Source organism: Xyrauchen texanus, chromosome 43 (assembly GCF_025860055.1).
Source record: "Xyrauchen texanus isolate HMW12.3.18 chromosome 43, RBS_HiC_50CHRs, whole genome shotgun sequence".
Lineage (NCBI taxonomy): Eukaryota > Metazoa > Chordata > Actinopteri > Cypriniformes > Catostomidae > Xyrauchen > Xyrauchen texanus.
The window spans coordinates 5572722-5596870 of record NC_068318.1 but is presented as its reverse complement, the minus strand read 5'-3'; the positions used below and the strand labels follow the sequence as shown (position 1 = coordinate 5596870).

At 40.1% G+C, this 24149-nt stretch overlaps 1 protein-coding gene across 1 annotated transcript in view; it reads right to left on the bottom strand.

Annotated features, from left to right (window-relative positions):
* Window positions 1-10183, bottom strand: part of LOC127635501 (ribonuclease inhibitor-like) — a 130686-nt gene extending 120503 nt beyond the window's left edge. Inside the window, exons 1-4 of the mRNA XM_052115590.1 lie at window positions 10108-10183; window positions 9963-9972; window positions 6081-6251; window positions 5762-5932 (exon numbers count right to left, since the gene is read on the bottom strand). Coding sequence (XP_051971550.1) covers window positions 5762-5932; window positions 6081-6251; window positions 9963-9972; window positions 10108-10183 — 428 coding nt within the window. The remainder of the gene's footprint in view (window positions 1-5761; window positions 5933-6080; window positions 6252-9962; window positions 9973-10107) is intronic.
* Window positions 10184-24149: the final 13966 nt, after the last annotated feature.

Here is a 24149-nt window from a genome sequence, read left to right as displayed (position 1 = left end):
CATGTTCGCCGTGTACTGTGGTAAAGTGGACACCCCCGAAGGGGAGGAGGGCCTGGCAAACTGAATTGCGTAACTGAGTCGGATGGTCCTGGCTGGCCAGCCTAACGGGTTGGGAAGTGAAAGCCATGCATCCAAGCTCCGTGCTAGGGGCACCAACGGGACGATTCTTTTTTACATACCCGGCGGGGCTTCACAGCTGGGCGGAGCAGGTAGTACGCCGTCGAGAGGCAAAGGTGCGTCCCGAGGTTCTGGTGCTGAGAAAAGACTCAAAGCACTTATCTTGCTCCACACATCCAGCAGGGGGCGGGTTAGTGACTGAGGAGGAGGTCTGGTGGAGGCATCCTCTGGAGTTGTCAGAACCGGCCGGCCGGGGAACAGTCATGGGGCTGAAGGCGAGGGGTCCGCATTCAGCATGCCGGGACTGTTGAAGTGTGGCGGCAGAGTGCCGTGAGAACGGCATTTGTGGGCCAGGTGACCAAGAGACAAAGTTAATAGCTCTGTTATTGAGAATGTGGGTACCGCAGCCCGTAGGCGGTGCTGTAAATGAAATAAATTTAAAAAAGAATTCTCCTACCGGCTCTCCACCGGGAAACGGAGTGGTCTTACCAGCTCCGTAGCGAACGTCTTGGTCTCTGGGTCAGGCGTCTCAGGACCGCTTGGGATCCTTCTGGGTCCTCGAGGGGGTCCGTGAGACGGGGAGCGTGCGCTTCCTGCGGGGTGCTTGACGCAGGTGCTGAGAGCTGGGCCCGGGTTGAGGCGGAGCTGCAAGTTTAGAAGCCGCAAGAGGATGAACTCGGCTTCTTCATCGCTGAGAACTGCTGGGCGAAGTCCTCGACGGTGTTGCCGAAAAGACCGAACTGTGAGATAGGTGCCTCGAGGAAGCGTGTCTTGTCTACTTCGTGCATCTCAACCAAGTTCAGCCACAGATGTCTTTCCTGAACCATGAGTGTGGCCATCGCCTGCCCGAGTGACCACGCTGTGACCTTCGTGGCCCTGAGGTCGGTCGCTGAGGGCAGTTCCTGCTGCATGTCGGGATCAGGACTACCCAAGTGTAGATCTTTAAGTGCCTTGGCCTGGTGGACTTGCAGGAGGGCCATGGCATGCAGGGCGGAAGCGGCCTGTCCAGTGGCGCTGTAGGCTTTGGCGGTCAGTGAAGACGTCATCCTACAGGCCTTGGAGGGGAGCACAGGGTGACCCCACCAGGTGGTGGCATTTTCGGGGAACAGGTGGATCGCAACCGCTCTATCCACCTGGGGAATCGCCGTGTACCTGTGGGCCGCTCCGCCGTCGAGGGTAGTGTGAGTGGATGAGCGAGAGGCTTTATAAAGATGCGTCCTGAAAAGGACATTCAACACCCGCTGTGTATTTGCTCTTTTAGAGAAAATAACTATTTTAGAGAAATAACTCCTTTAACTGCGCTGTCGAAGCGCCCAGTGGCAAACTGCACTGCCATGCAGAGAAGGAGAAAGCCGCTGAAGTGTGCCGTAGATCCAACATCAGATCACTCAGAGGTAAGAGGAACAGGTGTGTGACTCTCAGCTCACTGCATACTCGACCATCGGCTCCAAAGAAAATTTCTGAATGAAACAGACATATTTCCCCACTTTGTACCTGTATGTCCTGGGGCGGGACATGCAAATTCTGTCTGACAAGTTTTCATTGGCCTTTTTTCATAGATCAGAGGTATATTCGTCACGACGCCAAGTGACGCTTCTTCGACACAATGTCAAAGTGAGCGACAGACGGGGAATGGGCATTATGAGTCCTCTAGTCCAGGTGTCAGGGAAGTGACCAACACTCAGAACCAAGTTGAACAGTTTTAGTTTTAGGCCAATCTTAATTTGTGCTCTGTGTTCTTCAGCATTTCATTGAGGATGCCATCTCGTCCATTTGCTTTGAGTTTTAGGGCCTGGATTTTATCAATCAGTTCATTTTCTGTGATGGGGTAGTCTAATGGGTTTTGGTATTTACCAATTGTATGTTCCATATTGATAATTTTTTCATATATTTGGGTTTGTTCTGGGTTCATTTTTATTTCGCTATAAAGTTGTTCAAAATGATTTTTCTAGGTGTCTCCATTTTGTATGGCTGTTTGTTCATGTTGTTTTTTATTCAGGGAATTCCAATTGTCCCAGAATTTGTTAGAATTTATAGATTCTTCAATGGTTTTTGGCTGATTTTGCATGCACTGTTCTCTCTTAGTTCTGAGTGTATTTTTATACTGTTTAAGTTCCTCAAAATATTGATGGCGCAAATCTGCATCGTTTGGTTGTCTGTGTTTTTCATTTGATAATTGTCTTAATTTTTTCCTGTTTTACAGTCTAAATCAAACCATTTTTCATTCTCTTGTTTCGTTTTATGGTATTTCTTAGAGGATTAGATAAAGTTGCCAAATAATCAAATATATCATTTATGTTCTCCACGGCCAGATTCACACCATCTCCATTGTGAAGATAAACTCTGCCGAGGAAGTTGTCTATAAGTGAGCATACTTTTGGATGGTCCATTGCTTTCACATATTTTTCTGTGCTGTTTTGCGCCCATCTGTATTTCTCTCTAATTTTGTACAGCTTATTAGGCAGTGAATTTATTTTTAAATATTTTGTCCTTTTTAGATAAATTGTAATTTGGCTGTGATCTGATAGGGGTGTTAATGGTTTGACCATGAATGCTCTGAAAGAAAATAGATCTAAATGTGTGATCATGTAATCTACTGTTGAGCAACCATGAAATTAACTGTAGGTGTACCTTCCCAGATAATACCCCCTCACCCTGCTGTTGACGAGGTACAGACCGTTTTTATTCACTTGGGCATCAGAATTATACCTTGGGAAGTTTACTATGTTTTGTGGGAAGTTCTGTCCAAAAATACGGTTATTCCCATTTTCTGTAGTGTAGTCAGGAAGGGATCCTGTTCTGGCATTTAGATCCCCACAAATCAACACACTTCACTGGGCCTGGAAGTGGTTAATTTGACTGTGGAGAGATTCAAAGATGTTCTCATTATAGTAAGGAGATTCAGTGGGAGGAATATAAAGAACACATAAGAACACGTCTTTTGTTGTTTGGATAAGGTGCTTGTTGATTTTGATCCAGATGTGTGATTCTTCTTTTTTAATTGTTTGGATGTAATTATCAATTTCTTGTTTGTGCCAGATTATGATGCCCCCTGAATCTCACCCACATGTGATTCTTTCATGCTTTCTAGAGGATAGAGATGTTTCACAGTATCCTGAGGGACAAAGAGTGACTTTATCAGTTCTGCAACAAGTTTCCTGTAGTATTATTAGGTCCGTGTTTGATGTGTTTTTCTTAAAATCTAAGTTTTGAGTTTTGTTACCAAAACTGGATGAATTAAAACCCTGAATGTTCCACATTGTAATAGTTAATGATCAAATTTTTTCAACAACTTTAACAATTCTACAATCGTAATAATGCTCTAGAGTAATACAAACCCAAGTCTAACATAGTATCAAAGTATACATGTGTAAACAAATTTTTTCCTTTTTTCTATTCTCTATCTTTTTAAATCTATTGTATGCATCTCTTTTACTCACAACTACTGTTCCAGACATGTGCATATAAGTTTGAGAAGGTCCTTAATCTCTACTAGGTTGGTGTGGCTCGGTCCTTTCAAGGCTGCTCCTGTTGCTCGGGCCGGTGGGGGTGTGGATGTGGCTGGCCTGCTGTTCTGCTGAGACGCTGTTCCTCACTGGAGCTGCTCTGGGTCTTCTGTGGTTGTGGTGCCAGGAGAAATGGTCCTGTGGTGTAGGGTGCTGCTGATGGTGGTAGAGAGCAGGGTGTGGAGGTCCAGGCCCTGGGCGGTGGGGTCTAGGATGCAGGTGCAGGGGGGCAGGATGTGGGTGGCGAGGCCCAGGGCGGGGGTGCAGTGATTTGGTGATAGGGTCTGGGTAGGGGTTGTAGTGTAGGGCTCAGCTGAGTGTGGAGAGACGATTTTTACTAACTATTAAATATCGTCTTTAGACAAGAGAATTACTAATGAGGGCTTGGACCCATAATTTGTTTTGAACCTGCAATGGCAGATTCTGATCTGTCATGTAAGAAAGTAGTTCCATGCACAAATGCATTTTAAGTGCTAATTTTTTGAGCATGTAACATTTATATATCAGGTCCCTGGTGACTGTTAAGGTCTTTGAAGTACACTGTGACTGAACTAATTTAGTGCACCTTCCCTAGATTACTACTCAGAGCACTGGGCAGGGAGTCGGCCATTTCTAGGGCTTTTTCAGTGTACTGAAAACTTTTGCTCCCTATTTACCAAAGGAACAGAAATCCTTTAAAATTTTGAATTTAGGTCTATATTTCACTTTTGTACACTGCACTTGAGGTTTGTTTGTTGTAGTTTTTTGTTGATTCACGAAAATGTTGTCCGTTTGTCCTATGCAGGGTTGCGGGCGGTGCTGGACCCTATTTCAGCTGTCTCAGGCTGAAGGCAGGGAAACACCCAGAACAGGTGACCAGAACATCACAGACATACACATTCACACTCTCCCTCACACCTTTGGGAAATTTAGAGTCTCCAATTAACTGAACCTGCATGTCTTTTTGGACTGTGGGGGAACCGGAGAACCTGGAGGAAACCCACACAAACAACATGCAAATTCCACACAGAAAGGCCCAGTTGAGCCCGGACCTTCTTGCAGACAGTGCTAACCTCTGAGCCACTGTGCCACCCTATGAAGAGACATCATTCTTCATTGATTTTTTTACTTTGTTTAAAACATGCTTTCATTTCTTGTAGATAAATTGTAACTTTTTGCAGTAAACATTTCAAAACTACTTGGCTACAATGGCTGCTTAGTTTAAATGGTAGTTATTCTTAGAACACTTTAGAGCAAATACATAAATATTGATATATAAATATAGTACATAAAAAACATCTTAGGAAGTTTTTCCTTGAGTGCTCCACAACTTGTTCAAAAAGTAATGTTGTGATCATTTTGAACTGTGATGTCAGAATCACAATGACTTGATTTCCTTGAGAGGAACCAGATTCAGCAGATGGAGTCCATCCACATATTCACCATAACCACAGCTATCAACCACAAAAAATTCATAACTTATATTCCAATGTAGTAATGAATCTGCAAACACAAACCTCAGTATCTCTAGTGTACAGTGATGACTCTTCAGTGCATCAGAGAGCAGCTTCACTCCTGAATCCTGCAGGTCATTGTTACTTAGGTCCAGCTCTCTCAGACTTGAGGAGTTTGATGATTGTAGAACTGAAGACAAACTTTCACAGCACTGACCAGTGAAACTACAAGTTGACAATCTAAACAAAGAACAAAATGATCAGAAAGTAGTTTAATACAACAAACTATTCCAGATTGAATCCTCCACAGTTAGAGAAGAAGTGTTGACAGTCACTGAGCCCTTTATTGTTTCAATGTCTGATTATTTCTACTGAAAATAACAGACCTCAATATCTCCAGTGTACAGTGAGGACTCTTCAGTGCATCAGAGAGCAGCTTCACTCCGGAATCCTGCAGGTCATTGTTACTCAGGTCCAGTTCTCTCAGGGAGTTTGATGATTGTAGAACTGAAGACAAACTTTCACAGCACTGACCAGTGAAACTACAAGTTGACAATCTAAACAAAGAACAAAATGATCAGAAAGTAGTTTAATACAACAAACTATTCCAGATTGAATCCTCCACAGTTAGAGAAGAAGTGTTGTGACAGTCACTGAGCCCTTTATTGTTTCAATGTCTGATTATTTCTACTGAAAATAACAGACCTCAATATCTCCAGTGTACAGTGAGGACTCTTCAGTGCATCAGAGAGCAGCTTCACTCCTGAATCCTGCAGGTCATTGTTACTCAGGTCCAGCTCTCTCAGGGAGTTTGATGATTGTAGAACTGAAGACAAACTTTCACAGCACTGACCAGTGAAACTACAAGTTGACAATCTAAACAAAGAACAAAATGATCAGAAAGTAGTTTAATACAACAAACTATTCCAGATTGAATCCTCCACAGTTAGAGAAGAAGTGTTGTGACAGTCACTGAGCCATTTATTGTTTCATAGTCTGATTATTTCTACTGAAAATAACAGACCTCAATATCTCCAGTGTACAGTGAGGACTCTTCAGTGCATCAGAGAGCAGCTTCACTCCTGAATCCTGCAGTTCATTGTTCCTGAGGTCCAGTTCTCTCAGGGAGTTTGGTGATTGTAGAACTGAAGACAAACTTTCACAGCACTCATTAGTTAGATTACAGCCTGGAAATCTAAACATAGAACAAAATGATCAGAAAGTAGTTTATATGACAGATTATTCCAGAGCGAATCTCCTACAGTTTCACAAGAACTGCAGTGACAGTCACTAAAGTCACATCACATTAGTTGACTCCAAACAACTCGATCTCATCAGAGGGTATCGCACTTATCAGCTGTTTTGCTGAGATCTCACTCTCTTCAATCGTATGTAGGATTGAAAATTAACAAAGAAATAATTTATTTGTGTTACAACCCTCATTTCCTTTGCATAAAGTTGCAAATAGTTGACAAATGTAAGTACAGTGGGGTTAAAAGAGGATCTACTGATTGGTCAGTTTAAATATAACAGGTCTGGCATTGTTCACATGGTCAAGAAAGGATAAAAGAGGATTGTAACTTACAGTATGCTCTAGGCTCTCTCAAGTCTCTTTCTCTATTTTTCACCACCTTACTCTTCCCTCTTAGCTCTCCTCTTGGGCAGCTGGGTAACAGGTCATTAGGCCATTCTCCCAAACCTCAATGGCATCTCTTTCTCTACTCTTTCTCTCTCTCTTTCCATCTCTAATTCTATTCAACTCAGGTTGTATGCATATTGGTTTCATATACATATTTCATACATTTAATTTGTAACTTTTACCTCTAAATTGTAACCATCTGATGTACATTACTGTTATTAAACATTTTCTCTTTAATCCATATATAGTTTCTTTCACTGTGCAAACTTCTATACTTTTAAGTGCTACATACTGCATTACAATAAGGTCATATTACAGTTCTAAACAATCCTCTAACACATTATTAGCTATTCTAAACTCTCTTATTCTTTTTGGTGTAAGTAGCAGAAGAAATGTACAGTTCTTACTGTTAAAATCTCTTTAGTCAACTTGGCATGCCAATAACTCAAACCACATTAATGAAAAGATCACCAACTTACAGATGTCTGTAACACTTATAGATTCAGACATGCTGACAATCTCTCTGACTCCCTGTCACATGGAGCTCACCGAAATGACAACAGGAGTACCACGTGAAGATAAAGAATTGTAATAGAGTAATATAGGATGTGGTTCAAGGAAGTGTTGGGTTTGAGTCCACTTTAGTCCAGTCTGAGTTAAGTCTGAGACCTTAACCAATCGAGTCCGAGTACTCATGAACCTGTTACTGAATATTAAATAAAATTGTAACTGTAAGGTCAACACTGTGTCATATCAAAATTTTAAGCCTATTTTATCCTTCACAACTAAGATAAACATAAATGTAATAAAAACATACATCTGTTGCATTTCGTCTCTCTCTATACTGTATATATCATGTTTCGTTTCCTGCTGAAAAAACTTCAAAGTTGTTTCAGAACAATATGCTATGAGTGTATGAAGACATCACTCAATAAACAAATATTTTCTAATAGGCATGTCCTCCAACACACTTCATAATTAATTCTGTTGACATTTCAATGATTAGTTGCATTTCCCCTCCATTCAAACAATGACTAAATCACTTTCACTGCCTAGATCAACATAATAAAGGGGCAACAGTGTACATAATTACTTGTTCAGTTTTATTTATATTCTATAGTGTACATTGATATTATTATCTTTATTTTATTTTATTCACTACTCAGCACCTTATTTTATTCTGTTTATTATTAGTCGGTACAACTTCATTATTACTATTACTTTTTTCTTGTCAGTATTTGTCTTGTGTATTACTGCTTTGGCAATATTGTATGTACACACAATCATGCCAATAAAGTACTTTAAATTTAATTGAAATTGAAAAGAGAACAGCTGTGTTATAGCATCATATTTATATTTTTTCTTAATTTTCAATTTGTCCTTTCAGTTTAGTGAAGTTTTATCTAAAATTATTCTAATGTTTAAATCTGCCAACAGTGTTGTGAAAATGCATAGACATGCAAATGTGTCAACACAGTAGTAATAGCACTCACTGAGAAGTTACATCTCACGATTTGACAGCAAAAACTTCATCCACAACACTGGAAAAGCCCACTGATAATATTATTAGTGCATTTTACACGGGACATCACAGTCACACATTTCTAGTAGATCATTTGCAGAAAACGGCACATTGTGGTTGTTTTGATCGCAGATGTGTGCACCTAAACTCCATGTGTACCTGTGTGTCTTGCAGCAGGTGATGCCTGCTGATAAAAATATTTAATATTAGCTTGAGCACCTGCCACATCAATCTGCAACCATTATACAATCATCAAAAAACAATCAAAGATCCATTGACTGAGCTCTTGTTGAATTGATAAAACATTGATAATAATAATAATATTGATTTATAAATGTAGCAGAATTGTCCTCAGAAATGTCAATGAAAAAAAAGTGAAAAAGATACCTGGTGGATTATAAAAATAAAATAAAGAAAATTAAAAACTACATAACCAACTAAATTCAACTAGTTGAAGTTTAGTTTCAAACACAACATTTTTCACTGAAGAGTAAATGTCTAGTAAAAGTATTTAATTAAATTATAAATAAAAGATTTTGCTGCCTAATAATCCTAATATTTTAGGTAAGTGGAAATATGATGAAAAACATTTAATTTTAAGCAGCTCAATGGTCAGTTGTGATGCAGTGGCCGACCGTGCATTAAACGTCTTGGCATTCAGTGTGATTCGTTCATTAAGAAAACACAGTTTCACAATGAATAATGGTGCATTCAGACCAGAGGCGTCGAGAGCATCAAATCGACTGGAAGTCATTAATTTTCTATGGCAGACAGCATCTCTCAGTGGCGAGAAGTGGTGCGGCGAGTCTTGTGGCGGTAGGGGCATCAAAGGAAAGTTCGAGTGCAGGCAACATTATGGTAATCAGCTTTGACGCGGTTCAGAGGAAACCTATTGGAATATAGAAGTGCTCCGCTCTAGCAAAATCGAGAGAACTCAACAGTGTAAACTTTGGTTCCAACCAAACAATAGTTCCGAAGACAAAATGGAGGAGAAACTAATTATTGCCGTGGCAGGAATGATATTATGGTTTTCCCATAATAAAACACTGATTTGACCCATTGTACTACACAAACAGGACCACAGTTATTATTACAAATTTATTTTATTTTGTTTAATTTGGTAACAAACAACCATAATTTTAATTACTTTCATTGAATTACTTGCCATCATCGATTTCTTACTTTCACATTTAAAATATTTAATGAGGATATATGCTACTTGTGAAAGGTCGGCAAAAAGATACCGGTCAACATGTCTGGATGTTTTGTGGCCCCTTTAAATATAGTTCACAAAACTTCTCGGTTATTATCGTAACCTCCGTTCCCTGACGGAGAGAGCGAGATGTTGTGTCGATGAAGTGACACTAGGGGTCACTCTTGAGAGCCCGAGACACCTTCAGATCTTTGAGAAAAGGCCAATGAGAAGTAGGCGATTTGGCGATCTAAATTTGCATACCATTCCCCCAACATACGGGTATAAAGGAGCCCTGGGGAGTGGATTTAATCAGGTTTTTGCACTAAGGAGCCGAGACAAGGTCCCGGCCACTACAGCAGTGTAGTTCAGCCTGTGGTAATTCCTCCACTGAATTCGTGAGTCAGAGGGCTAGGAGGAAGAACATCTAGGGTTCACAAATCGGGAACACTCATGGGAGGAAACAGCACATGACTTCACCTTCTTGGAGGGGAAAGGCGCTATACACAAGCGATACACCCGGCCATCTGTCCGTGTAACGAAACGTACTTACCTGTTCGATCCTGAAAGAACACGGGATGAACCGGCTCAACCCGGAGATTACAGAATCTCCAAGGTATTAGGTGTTGTCCAGCCTGCTGCTCTACAGATGTCTGCTAGAGAGGTGGCATTGGCCAATGCCCACGAGAATGTCACACTTGTCGTGGAGTGTGCTCTAACCCGCAAGGAGGTGGGCATGGACTGGGTCTGGTAAGCCAGAGAAATGGCATCCATGATCCAGTGGGCAAGCCTCTGTGGGAGAGAGTGTTCCCTTTCCACTGTCTGTTGAAGCAGAAGAGCGGCTAGAGTGTCTAAGGCTCTGTGTGCAATTCAAATAGGTGCGCAAAGTACACACTGGTCACACAGCAATGATAACGATGGGTCTGCCTCCTCCGGGGAAGCGCTTGCAGGCTCACCATCTGACCCCAGAAAGGGGTCGTGGGAACCATGGGCATGTAGCCCGGTTGGGGTCTCAGGATCATGTGAGGGTCTCCCGGACCGAATTCTAGGCACTCTTCACTAGCAGAGAGTGGCTGAAGGTCCCTGACCCTCTGATGGAAGTGAGCAGTGTCAGAAGGGTGGTCTTTGAAGAGACAGCATAGAGTTCAACTGACCCATTTTCAAAGGCAAAGAGTTTCAACTGACCCACAACTGGCCCGAAGGGGGCTCCCAGTAGGCCTAGAAGGACCATGGAGAGGTCCTGTGAGGGAGGGATGCGTGGTCTAGGGAGGTTCAACCTCCTGGCGCCTCTCAGGGACCTGATGAACAGGTTGTGCTTGCCGGAGGACTTACCTGGGACAGCGTTGCTGCCAAAGACCTTGAGAGTGGAGGGGTACAGCCACCCTTCCAACTTCTCCTGCAGGGAGGAAGCACTGACCCGACTGCACATCTCTGGGGGTCTTACCATTTCGCGAAGAACACCACTCAGCAAAGACACGCCACTTTAGGGGGTGGAGCTGCCTAAAAAGGGGCTCTGGACTGAGTGATCGTGTTAACCACTGCGAGCGAAGGCCGCTTAAGTCTACCTCGTCCCATCCAGGGACCAGACATGGAGGTTCCAGTGGTCTGGGAGTGGGTGCCAGAAGGTGCAGAAGGAGAGAGAAGATCCTTTTTTGTGTGGGCCAGTAAGGATCCACAATGGTGACCAGCTCCCCATTTTCCCACCGGGGGAAGGAGTGGTCTGGATACCAGCTGCGGAGTTCCTGCAGTCCTCTCTTCCTTGAGCATCTCATCTCAAGGACGCTTGGGAGCCTGTCTAGGGGTCTTTGTGGCCGGCCGAGTAGCGGGGGGCTCTACGGCGAGGCCGAGGGCTGGGCTTGGGTGGAGCCAGCCGAGTTTGGGTTGCCGCAGGGGGACGAACATACAGGGTGTGCACTCTTGAACATGTCTGCTGTTTCACCGGCAAAAACTACTGGTGGAAGTCCTCGACGGTGTCGCCGAAGAGGCCGACATGGGAGATGGGTGCATTTAGTAACCGTGCCTTGTCCGCTTCCCTCATCTTGACCAAGTTTAGCCACAGGTGGTGCTCCTGGACCACACGTGTGGACATCGTCTGCCCGAGTGCGTGGGCCATGAACTTAGTCGCAGGTAGGGCGAGGTCAGTCGCCGAGCGCAGCTCCTGCAGCACATCAGGATCAGAACTACCCTCGTGCAGCTCTTTCAGTGCTTTGGCCTGGTGTACCTGGAGGAGGGCCATAGTGTGCAGGGTGGAGGCAGCGAAACCAGCGGCGCTGTAAGCTTTCGTCGCCAGGGACGATGTCACCTTACAGGCCCGGGAAGGGAGTGCCAGAGGATTCCTCCAGGTGGTGGCGCTCAGAGGGCCTTATCCACCTGGGGTATCATGACATCAGCCGCCCCACCATCGAGGGTAGTGAGAGCAGACAAGCTGAAGTATCCTGTTCGGGAAGTGAAAGGTACCCTCCACGACCACGTCAGCTCATCGTGCACTTCCGGGAAGAAGGGGACTGGAGGGGGGTGTGGCCACGAGCGGCGTGCCGAACACAAATTCCAGTCGTCTAGACGAGTGTTCGGGGCGGGGGGAGGGTTACACTCAAGCCCCACACTCACAGCGGCCCAGGCAAGCATGGCGGTCAGCTCCGCTTCAGCCTCAGACCAGGCTGCCATACCCGAAGGTGGCAGTCCGGTCGAGTCCTCAGCGTCAGACATCACCATCACGAGTTCCGGGAGAGACGTTAGGCTGGCATTGAAGCGAGCCGTCTGTCTCATCCCAGAACTGGGCGGGGGCAAACAAGCGTACCGGGGAGCGGGCGGTCCGTGTGGATATACTCGGCGGAACCGGACCCGCTAAAGCCCCCAAATCGCTTTCAGCGTCAACCGGGGTGGTCTCATACCCATAGGTAGAAGGACCTATGCGGGGGACAGCTGAAGTGGCTTTCTTCCGGAAAAAAGAAAGCCGCGACCACAACATTGCCATGGTCATGCTCTCGCAGTGAAAACATGAACCATCCACAAACGCTTTCTCAACGTGTTCCGAGCCCAGACACGTGCGGCAGCGATTGTGACCATCTAGAGCGGAGAGGTAACGATCGCATTCAGAAACAACTTAACGGTGGAACGTTATATTTAAAAAGATGCGTCTTAATAAAGACATTCTATGCAGCTGTGTCTACTCTTTTAGAGAAAATAAACTCTTTTAGAGGGGAAAATCACTCTTCACAGCGATGTTGAAGCGCCCAGGGGTGTGATCTGGAGTGAAATGCAGAGTGGAGAGGAACCGCTGGCAGTGCGCCCTATGTCCAACAGCCAGGCACGAAGAGGAAGGTGAATGGAACAGCAGTGGTATTCAGCTTCTGTAACACGACCGCTCGGCTCCGAAGAATAAATCGGAAGGATCTGAAGGTGTCTCGGGCTCTCAAGAGCAACCCCTAGTGTCACTTCATCAACACAACATCTAGTGAGTGACAGAAGGGGAACCCAGCCACTGGGTAAGGGACTTTAAGTGACCAAGGTGCCATAAATTCTCCCTTCCCCACAGCAACTTCTCACACACTGGTGGCCATCCCAACAGTCTCCTGAACTACCCTTAACTCCCAACTGCTAACCCCTCAACCACACAGGACACATGGACTTTCTTTTTCAAATAAACTGAAACAAAACACAGTAAGCCGTCACGGTACTTCATGGTAAGAAGGTCACACGAGAGACTCTGAACAAATAATGGAAAAACAAAACAAGAGTTTTAAATTTATTTACTGGTCTTACAACAGCTCTCTGATTTTCTCCACTTTTTTAAACAGGATAGGCATCCTTTGTAATCAAAAGCAACAAAAAAAGGAATATCTGCATGCGCACTATATGGGAAACTGCTAAATCTGTCATGAGAGGCAAAATAATATCATAATGCTCTTATAGAAAGAAAGAACAGTCAGCAAGACAAACACATCTACAGGATGAAGAAAAGAGACTGGACCTTCTCATTGCTCAAGGGTCTACAGAATGAATCAATAACGCACTTTCAGGACTAAACAAGAATTGAACAAATACTAAAACTCAGACAACAGCCATTTGAATTTGGAGATAAAGCTGGCAAATACATGTCAAATCAACTAACCTAAAAAACTTCAATTCACGGATCCATTAGGCAATATAACTCAAAATCCATCATAAATAAATGATTTCTTTACATTTACAGTCATGTAATTGCTTTTATGCAATGTGACTTACAAATGAGGAGAACAATAGAAATAATTCATCCAACAAAAATCCTGTAAGACAAGTGTCACATAGCTTAGAGCAGAACACATAGCACTTTTTTTTTTAAAGAGCATGAAAGCAGTGCGTTAGTATGAATTGGTTGGTTGTTCAAGAAAAAGATGTGTCTTTAGCTGTTTTTTGAAAGAAGTTAAAGACACAGCCGCTCAGGTGGAATTAGGCAGGTCATTCCACCAGTAGGGAACAGTTACGGTAAAGGTCCGGGACAATGATTCTGTGCCTCTAAGAGATGGCACCACGAGGTACCGATCACCCGCAGAATGTATACTTCTGGAGGGCACTTACGTCTGAAGTAGTGAATTTAGATAGTGGGGTGTGGAGCTGGTGGTTGTTCTGTAAGCAAGCATCAATGCCTTGAACTTTAGATGATATAACTCTCATCTCTATACATCCAATTGTGGATTGTCTCTTAATTATGAGTTTGTAACAGAAGTATAGAATTACTATATTACACATCACCACATAAAAATTAGAAAATTGTCATAAATGTTAAATTTGCAGCCATGAGCATTCGGAAGATTTATTTTATAACCACTTATGTGTTGATTAATTTTCAAACAACTTCCAATATGACATTGATGAGGTTGAGAACAATAGGAGTCCAAATCCGGAGAAAAAAAAATACAAAATAATAAAAGGTCTTTAAAATATAACATGTACTTATCGATTATTCTGAAAATGTATGAAATGTTGTAAAAAAAAATCCAAGTTGAATAAAACTAAATCCCAGGGATGACCCTTCTCTTAACAGCGATAGAATGCACATCTAATTTAAATTGTTAAAAGATCATTATTCAGTGTAGTTTAACATTGAGAAGGGGGAAATGTAATATAACCACCTCCAGATGGTGCAGTGAACATTGTTTTTTAATACATTATCACAGTATCTTAAGGGAATCTGATAAAGCAAGTATTAGTTTATTTACCTCTATGCTTCGAGTCAGTGGTGAAGGAAACTGGGCCATGAAATGTGCTTCCACTGAGTACAGTAGAATTAACAGAACTCTGAGACTGAGCTGTGATGGCTGACTGCACTGTAGGAACTGGACTGGAGGATGAAGCCATTGTCACATATAGAATCCTCTCTAGTTACAGTCCTAATGAGAAAGAGAGAAATGAGTTTATCAAACAAACAAATAAAATCACTAGAACATATTCTGATACATACGTGTATGCCTATTAGTGGTAACACTTTATGGTAACTTTCATTAATAATCATTGACAAATATGTTTCAATGGTTAACAGATCATTAATTAATGTATATTCAAATTGTTATAAATTTGAGATAATAATCTTAGTAATGATTACTAGTGGATTAAACTGTCATTGACTAATGTTCTGTTAAGCATTATGTAATGTAATTATTTTCATTCTTATCTGGCCATGCACCTTTTAACACTTATCATTTTTAACATAGACAATTATGACTAACAGATCATTTGTAAATGTAAATAGTTACAAATGCCATTACACTTCCATTAATATTCTATAATTGAGTGAATTTATACATTTACAAATGTATTCAAAATGTTTTTATATTTTTCACCACTTCACACACTTTTCATGTAAATTAATTATTCATTAATGTCCAGATAATTAGTAATCAATGTCTGTAAAGGCCGACAAATGTTCTGTTTGTTTCTAGTGGTAAGAATGCTTTTAATAGTTTCACATCTTTACAAATACAATAATTTATTAATTATCTGTTCTAATATTCAACTTTATAATGTTTCCAAAGGTTAATAAATAATGATTTAGAACTTTTATGGCATTGGATTTTAAGTGACTTTAACATAGTTTGTGTAAGGGGTGGTTTGTTAACATTTCTAGTATGTTTGATTCAGACATTAATAACATATAATAACAATAACAAGACGTACCTTTGGAGAAAAACATTGTGTTTATTGCCTCAATAACTCATTTACAGAACACTGTATCATTAAATAGAGAACAGTCTTATTTCCAATAGAGAAACAAATACTTGTTCATTTATCAAAGCAATGTTAAATAAAGAACTGTTACCTTGCAATTCAAATAAAAAATATCTCCCAACCTTGTGTAAAAACAAACAAACAAACAAACAAACAAACAAACAAACAAACAAACAAGCAACATTTGACTTTTGTAGGAGATTCTCTTCTTGACCTGAGTGAGTGAAATGTCACTTTCAACCATGATTCAATGCTTTCAAAATCAGAAAATATATGAGCTTTTGTATTAGTATTTTTCTCTTTCGTTTTGTTGTTTTATGAAATACAAATATTTCATATTTAATTGTTAGAGATTTTAAAGTTTTTATTTTAGTAATTATATTTTTTGTGTTTGACTTAGGTAGGAGACATCCTAAGCTTATTTTGTTTTAGTCAGTTTTGGAGTTATGAAATATAAATGAATGTATTTTTCCAATATATTCAGTTTTTAATTTTATTTTAGTTAACAATTTTTTTTTATTTAGTTCTCATTTCAGTTTTCGTGTATCTATATCTATAATATATCTGGTGTATATATATAATAACACTGCTAAACAATAACGAAAAAAGGATGAAATCATCTTTTAAAAATACCTCTAAATGTCAACTGTTAAAAAGACTTTGAGAAATGTTATAATGTTTAAAGCTGCACTTTCAAAGCTTGTTAATAATAATAAAAAAAATCCATTATTGGGTGAGTACATTAAATAATCTGTGTTCAAAATTATGTCCTTGACTTAACCCGATTCACTACAGTAAACTTGCAATAATTAATTATATTTCGAGCTGTCGGAATGGATTTCAAACTTGTGACTCCAGGTGTGGTAGTCAGTGTCTTTACTTGCTGAGCTACCTCATGCTGTTATGAATAGGAACATTACCCGATGTGGTTTCCATGACCATGATTCAGCCTTGTGAGGTATTGGAAGTCAAAATGTTGGAGTGGCCATTCCTGGTCCACGCAAGAGTGCACACAGCGTATCTCGTATTCCACGGGGACTAGGGACTTCAAACTATGGGGGCCACTAGATGTCCCCTCTTCCAAGCGAGGTGTGGTGCCTCCGGTTCGAGGGAGCAGACTCTGTAAATTCGGTTACATGGTGCGCGCGCTACCTCTGATGACGGGAAACATTGTTTTTAGCGATCATGATGTGATTCATATTTTCCAGTTAAGTTTCCAGAGGCATAGATTCTGGGGGATGGTGGGAGTCTATGCCTCTTGTAATACCCCCACCCTCTCCCCAATAATAAAAACAAGTAAGTACACCCCCCTCCCCCATATTTATAACATGATTAATGGAAACATGTATAATCTTCATGCTTCAACACCCGCCCCCATCAAGCTGTACTGTACAGTTACAGTAATGTGAGTTACATTACTGTAACTCACATGTTTTCTAATATTCAAGACTTCTGACTATTTTATAACATTGCTGTAGTTTCAAGTTTCCCTAAGAGTGTGTGTGTGCTACATTGATTTTCTCATTCGTGTTACTCCAGACACAAAAATGCACAAGCTGTTGTCACTTTTCATTAACATTTAATAAAATAATCTATTTAAACGCCATTACAAGGCACTAGTTTCCCATGACTGGTATACTAATCTCACATTATGTATTGATTTCATAGCAAAATAATGTATTTGTTTAGCATGTAACCTTCTCTCATTATGACTTTACTGTCAAAGACACTGTATGTGAACTGATCATTATTGTAATTGTTTCAATGCATTTTTCTGCATATTATTTTCATGTTCAATAAAGTATATTTCATTCCCATCATTACTAAATCCCCCTTATGTGTTTTTAAATTATAGTCTTACTGATTGCAGTTCATAGACTTGCTATTTTAGTATTACAGATTACTAACATTTTCCACTGAGGCTGTAATACAAAAATAAAGTGTCTTCAATTGAACTCATATCAGCCATACCTCGAGTAAATATGTATATGTGATGAATGTAGTACAATACAAACATTAATGTGTGGTCAGTACTTAATAATCAAATATGTAACGAAGAGTGTTGTTGTAATATCTCATTTCTAAATGTTTAAACAAATAACATAAAATCAGTAAAAGCACATAAATTCTCTGGCTCTGACGATGAATGTCTTCTGACGATGAGATTCATCCGTGCAGTGAGTAGTCCTAAACAACTCATGCTAAATGTTCTTCCACACGTAACTTTCAGTTTTATGATTTAACCACTAGAGGGACAAATGCTGCATAGTGTACCTTAATTCAGTAAAAAACTTTATTATAATAATTTAGTGCACAAAAACCCTACTTTTAAAACTTATTTTGTTTTAGTATTTAATGGGCTGAGTCTACTCTCTCACCGTTTTGTTCACTTTTTCATTATGCCTCAAGCTGCAGAAAGTGTGTGTTAGCCAGGATATGTTTTAATCTCTCCTGCTCAGATTGGTCTAAGTGTCCGTAATCACACAGAGAAATGCCAGTTTTGGAGTTTGTACTTATTTATGTTGTACGTGACCTGCATTAATATTATTAGAATTGTATTAAATGATGTAATAAAGATATGTCATCGGGGTGTTTCCTTGTTTCCTTGCTCTAACATGGAATGCCAGCTTGACTTTATGATGTCACTGCTTCTGTATTTCCTTATTTTGTAATTCTGTATAATACTCTCATACTTGCGATCTACATCACCTTAAGCCGTTTGTAAAGTGTGGAGTGCACCTGGACTGTCAGCTGCCTTCTTCCTGTAATCAGATTTACTCCTCTCAAATCATTCATTTAAGTTTTACATGATTACATGTTACGATTAATGAGAATGAACAACTATTCAACAACGAAATTCATTATTTTATTTTTTTTGACATTGTTGATAATGTTGACTAATCGTTTCAGCCCAAGCGCACAGAATAGGGGCCCATTTCATTCACAAATCTATAAGGCATTCTTCTGGTTGTCTGAAAAAAAGGAAAACATTAAAATACTTAAATAAAACAAACATTTTAATCTCATAATATCTCACAAAATCATTCTAATGTGTCATTATGAGATTTCTTTGTAAATTCTGGGTGTACAGAAGATCATGGGCAGACCAGTGATCCTCCCTATGCCCTACTCACTCTGAAGTGCAGAGCCCTTGAAGTGGGTTCTCTGACGGGAACATGGCATTACTTTATGGAGGCGCTCTTCATCTTTTTCAAGGGCTCTTCGAGAAAATATTTTTTTTCACAAGCATTCGGGTGGTGTCTCTTTCTGCAGTGGTGGCCTTTATGAAAGTAAAATGTAATTAGGAATTCACCCTGGAACATCGAAATGCAGCCGTTGCCTCAGGCGAGTAACACGTCAGATTAAAAGTCCACTCCCTACAATAATGAGTCAAAACATTATGAACACGTGTTTTTTATGCTGTCGGTGGTCTGCGTGCCACCAAAACCACACCAACTTTCCGAGGCAGGGACTCAACAAGACCCCTAAAGGTGTCCTGTGGTGTCTGGAAACAATAAAAACAAGTCATTAGCAGAAAATTCAAGTCCTGAAAGTTGCGAGGTGGAGCCGCCATGAATCAGACTTGTTGGTCCAGCACATCCGACAAATGCTCAATCCGATTGATATCTAGGAAATTTGGAGACCAAGGCAATACCTTGAACTCTTCATCATGATCCTCAAACCAAATTCTGTTGAAAGAGGCCACTGCCATCATGGAATACCATTGCCAGGAAGGGGTATACCTATTCTGCAACAATGTTCAAGTAGGTGGCACGTGTCAAACTGACATCCACATTAATGGCCGGAACCAAGGTTTACCAGCAGAACATTGCCCAGAGCATCACAATGTCTCCACAGGAGAAGAGATCACCTCAACAGGCCTTTCAGAAATTCTGCAACAGTGCACCAACAACAAAGTGTTTTTTAATTCACACCATTAACATGAGCAGTAGACTAGTGGTTCTCAACCTATCTGACTCCAAGGCCCCCCATTGTCTGAGAAAATATTCAAAGGCCCCCCATGTAGGCTATAAGATATTTATATTATAAGATATTTCCTTAAAACTTGTGATTCCAGAAATGTCTAGAACTGTATATTCTTCATAGAAATCAAGCTGTTGTTATTACATTATTACATATACATTATTATCATATTTTAAGGGGGCCTGGGTAGCTCAGCAAGAAAGACACTGACCACCACCCCTGGAGTTCATGAGTTTGAATCCAGGGCATGCTGAGTGACTCCAGTCAGGTCTCTTAAGCAACCAAATTGGCCCGGTTGCTAAGGAGGGTAGAGTCACATGAGGTAACCTCCTTGTGGTCTCTATAATGCGATACGCTCTCGGCGGGCCATGTGGTGAGTTGAGCGTGGATGTCTCCGCGGTGAAGGCAACTGAGATTCATCCTCCGCTACCCGGATTGAGGCGAGTCACTATGCCACCACGAGAACTTAGAGCGCAATGGGAATTGGGCATTCCAAATTGGGAGAAAAAAGGGGATAAAAATAAATAAATAAAAAATAAATAATCCATCATATTTTAAATACTTTAAAAAAAATCTTGAGGTCTTGGGGCCCCCCTGGAAATGTGCTGAGGCCCCATAGTGGGTCCCAACCCCCTGGTCACTGCAGTAGACAACTCTAGATAAATCTAGATAAAAAAAAGAAATGTGAGAATCCAATGTTTCACAGAAAGAGAATGAGTGGGCTTCCATCACACTGGAATCAGCTTTTATAGCAACTGTGAGTCAAGCTAAAACAATATATTCATCATGTTTTATTGCCACATCTGGCCAATAAAACAAACAAAAAAAGATCTGTGACAGAGTTAAACAAGCTTTTCTTGTGAGACCCTCCTGTATTACAATGAACAAAACAATGCCAGTTATATGACTCTTTATTCTGGACTATAACCATTTTCTTGGATCCATTTTCTTATTCTGCAAACAGCAGCTAAAATTCCCTTTTGTTTTATTCATTTAGTAACACAAACAATAAAAATGAGACATTTCCTGTATCACATGACTATTGTCACTGTTCAAGACACAGAGATTAGAGACTGGATCTGAACTGTTGAACTTCTCTTTAGAAGTACAAACTAATGCTCATAACTTCAAATGTACAAATGAACTTTTCAAGTGTGTCCAAGTGTATCGCAGGACATCTCATCTTAATCCACATTTCACACAAAGTCACTGTACTTCGCTGAGTTAACCCTATAAAATTCACAGAATGCGTTTGAACCTAAATGTACACAATACCTAGCCTTGCTAGATCATTCTGAAAATGATCTTATGACCTGTGATCACTTTTATAAGTTAAAAAATAACCACTTTCTCTGTTCTTCCACAAGGACTAAGAAAATCAAATCCTCCTTTCCTCAATTCTCAGTGTGTTTTGTTGTAGTCTTATTAGATACTGTAAAGTATACTTGTAAAATATTTTAATTCCATGCATTGGTATCTAACATATGGATCTATCAATCTATAATCTATATTTATTAGGGGTGTAATGGTACATGTATTCGTCCGAACCGTCACTGTACTGATGTCATGGTTCAGTGAGTGGTAGATAGGACAAGGACGGTGTGTCTGGGTTTAAGGCAGTTGTACGGTATGTGAGTGGAAATACGTCCAACATGCTAACATATATCAGACGACATCTATCAGAATGCTTTCATCACCTTGTTGAATCAATGCCACGTAGAATTAACCCTTGTGCATTGTTCAAATTCACTACCCTTTCGTTATGTTCGTGGCTGAAAACAGCCACTACTTTAAACTGCTGTAAAAATGTATCAGATAAATATTTTTTAAATTTTTTTTTGGCATAAATCTATTAATCAACCTCAGTCCTGTTCAAAACTACTAAATGTTTACAAAAAATTCAGGATTTTAACTCTTTAATTGCCAAATTCATAAATGATGTCACTGATTTGGGGGAAAAAAAATACAAAATGACGTATTTTCAATATAAAATGTGATTGTGGACTGGATTTTTTTTTAACCTTTTATCACAGTCTTGGACATGTCAAAGATTAGAAACAACATTGGTTTCGATGCATTGTTAGTTTTTGTGCAGCATCAGATTTTAACTTTTTCTCCCTCATTTACTGTTCGTGGCTGTTTTTGCCCCATTGACTTCCATTATAACCACATTTTTTGATTGCAAAGCCATGACACCATATAGTCATGCATTTTTGATTGTTTGTGGTTTTCCCTGTTGGGAAGAGGTAAAATTTTTAATTTTTACTGTTGATAACCACGTGGCACCATTAACCCTTTAGATAGGCCTGTGCAAAAAAAAGCTTAGTTTCTGGCTTTTACATGGAGTTATATGGAGTATAATAGCATATTAAAGTGTGTGTGTGTGTGGGTGTGTGTGGGTGTGTGTTGGTGTGTGTGTGGGTGTGTGTTGGTGTGTGTATGTGTGTGTGTGTGAGAGTGTGAGAACTCACCTTGTTATTTTTTAGTATTTTTGAAGCTGCACATGACAATGAGAATAATCATGCAAACATTGTCAAAACACAAACAGTATCTTCTAAATTTATCTCTAACAAGCACATGAATTCAAGTAAAATTTAACAGGAATAGGATGCATGTAGTAACAAATGTGTAATGGCACATACCTTGTCTAGATTGTCGACACCTCCCTTGCAACGGTTGTAATCTGCGATTATCTCTGGCTTCTTTTTTTCTTTCTGGCGTCTTTTACATGGAGTTATATGGAGTATAATAGCATATTAAAGTGTGTGTGTGTGTGTGGGTGTGTGTTGGTGTGTGTTGGTGTGTGTGTGTGAGAGAGAGAGAGAGAGAGTGTGAGCACTCACCTTGTTGCGTCTGAGAAAATCAAAACATGCACGTCAGCTCTCACAACTACATGGAGTAAACAAAAACAAAGTGCCTTTTGATGGTGAGAAATGCAGAGTAATCAAAAACAAAGCAAGTGGATTTAAACACTTGCATGCAAGCCTGCTGGTCATTTGATGGTGAGAAGAGCAGCAAGCAACATGAGAAAGGGCTTGACTTGTAGTGAAGTTTTAGAGATGATAAGGTGTCGACAATCTAGACAAGGTATGTGCCATTACACATTTGTTACTACATGCATCCTATTCCTGTTAAATTTTACTTGAATTCATGTGCTTGTTAGAGATAAATTTAGAAGATACTGTTTGTGTTTTGACAATGTTTGCATGATTATTCTCATTGTCATGTGCAGCTTCAAAAATACTAAAAATAACAAGGTGAGTTCTCACTCTCTCTCTCTCTCTCTCTCACACACACACACACACACCAACACACACCCCCACACACACCCACACACACACTTTAATATGCTATTATACTCCATATAACTCCATGTAAAAGCCAGAAACTAAGCTTTTTTTTGCACAGGCCTATCTAAAGGGTTAATGGTGCCACGTGGTTATCAACAGTAAAAATTAAAAATTTTACCTCTTCCCAACAGGGAAAACCACAAACAATCAAAAATGCATGACTATATGGTGTCATGGCTTTGCAATCAAAAAATGTGGTTATAATGGAAGTCAATGGGGCAAAAACAGCCACTGAACAGTAAATGAGGGAGAAAAAGTTAAAATCTGATGCTGCACAAAAACTAACAATGCATCGAAACCAATGTTGTTTCTAATCTTTGACATGTCCAAGACTGTGATAAAAGGTAAAAAAAAATCCAGTCCACAATCACATTTTATATTGAAAATACGTCATTTTGTATTTTTTTTCCCCAAATCAGTGACATCATTTATGAATTTGGCAATTAAAGAGTTAAAATCCTGAATTTTTTTTAAACATTTAGTAGTTTTGAACAGGACTGAGGTTGATTAATAGATTTATGCAAAAAAAAAAAAAAAAATATTTATCTGATAAATTTTTACAGCAGTTTAAAGTAGTGGCTGTTTTCAGCCACGAACATAACCAAAGGGTAGTGAATTTGCCCACAGTGTACTGTTGAGTTTTTGAAAATTTTCAAAGCATTTTCCTAAAATATGTGTGAAAATAAGATTTGTCACCAAAAATCATTCCATTAGCTGAAACACAGAGAAAGTTATGGCCAAAAAACGACTCAAAAAAACACCCTAGTGGCTGAAAACAGCCCGAACAGCACACAAGGGTTAAGGCAGTTCTGAAGGCGAAAGGGGGTCAAACACAGTATTAGTATGGTGTTCCTAATAATCCTTTAGGTGAGTGTATATACATATATATGTAATCCATATAAATCAATATACAGCAATAATGAACAACAATGATTGGTCCAGCACTGAGATAAGTAACAAATAACACATCAACTCCATCTATATGCTGTTTCAGCAGCGTTTAGACAATAATTTACACAATAATAACGACACTGAGAAACTTTAATTGTCATTAGTCATGTTTCCATCCAAGTTATGAATACAATTTACATGACAAATCAAAATATCACAAAAATTATTTGCAAAATAAAGCAGCCTTTCCATCCCGTGTGAACTTCTGGGGAAATTGCTAAATAAAATGTCAATGAAAGTTAAAGCCACTG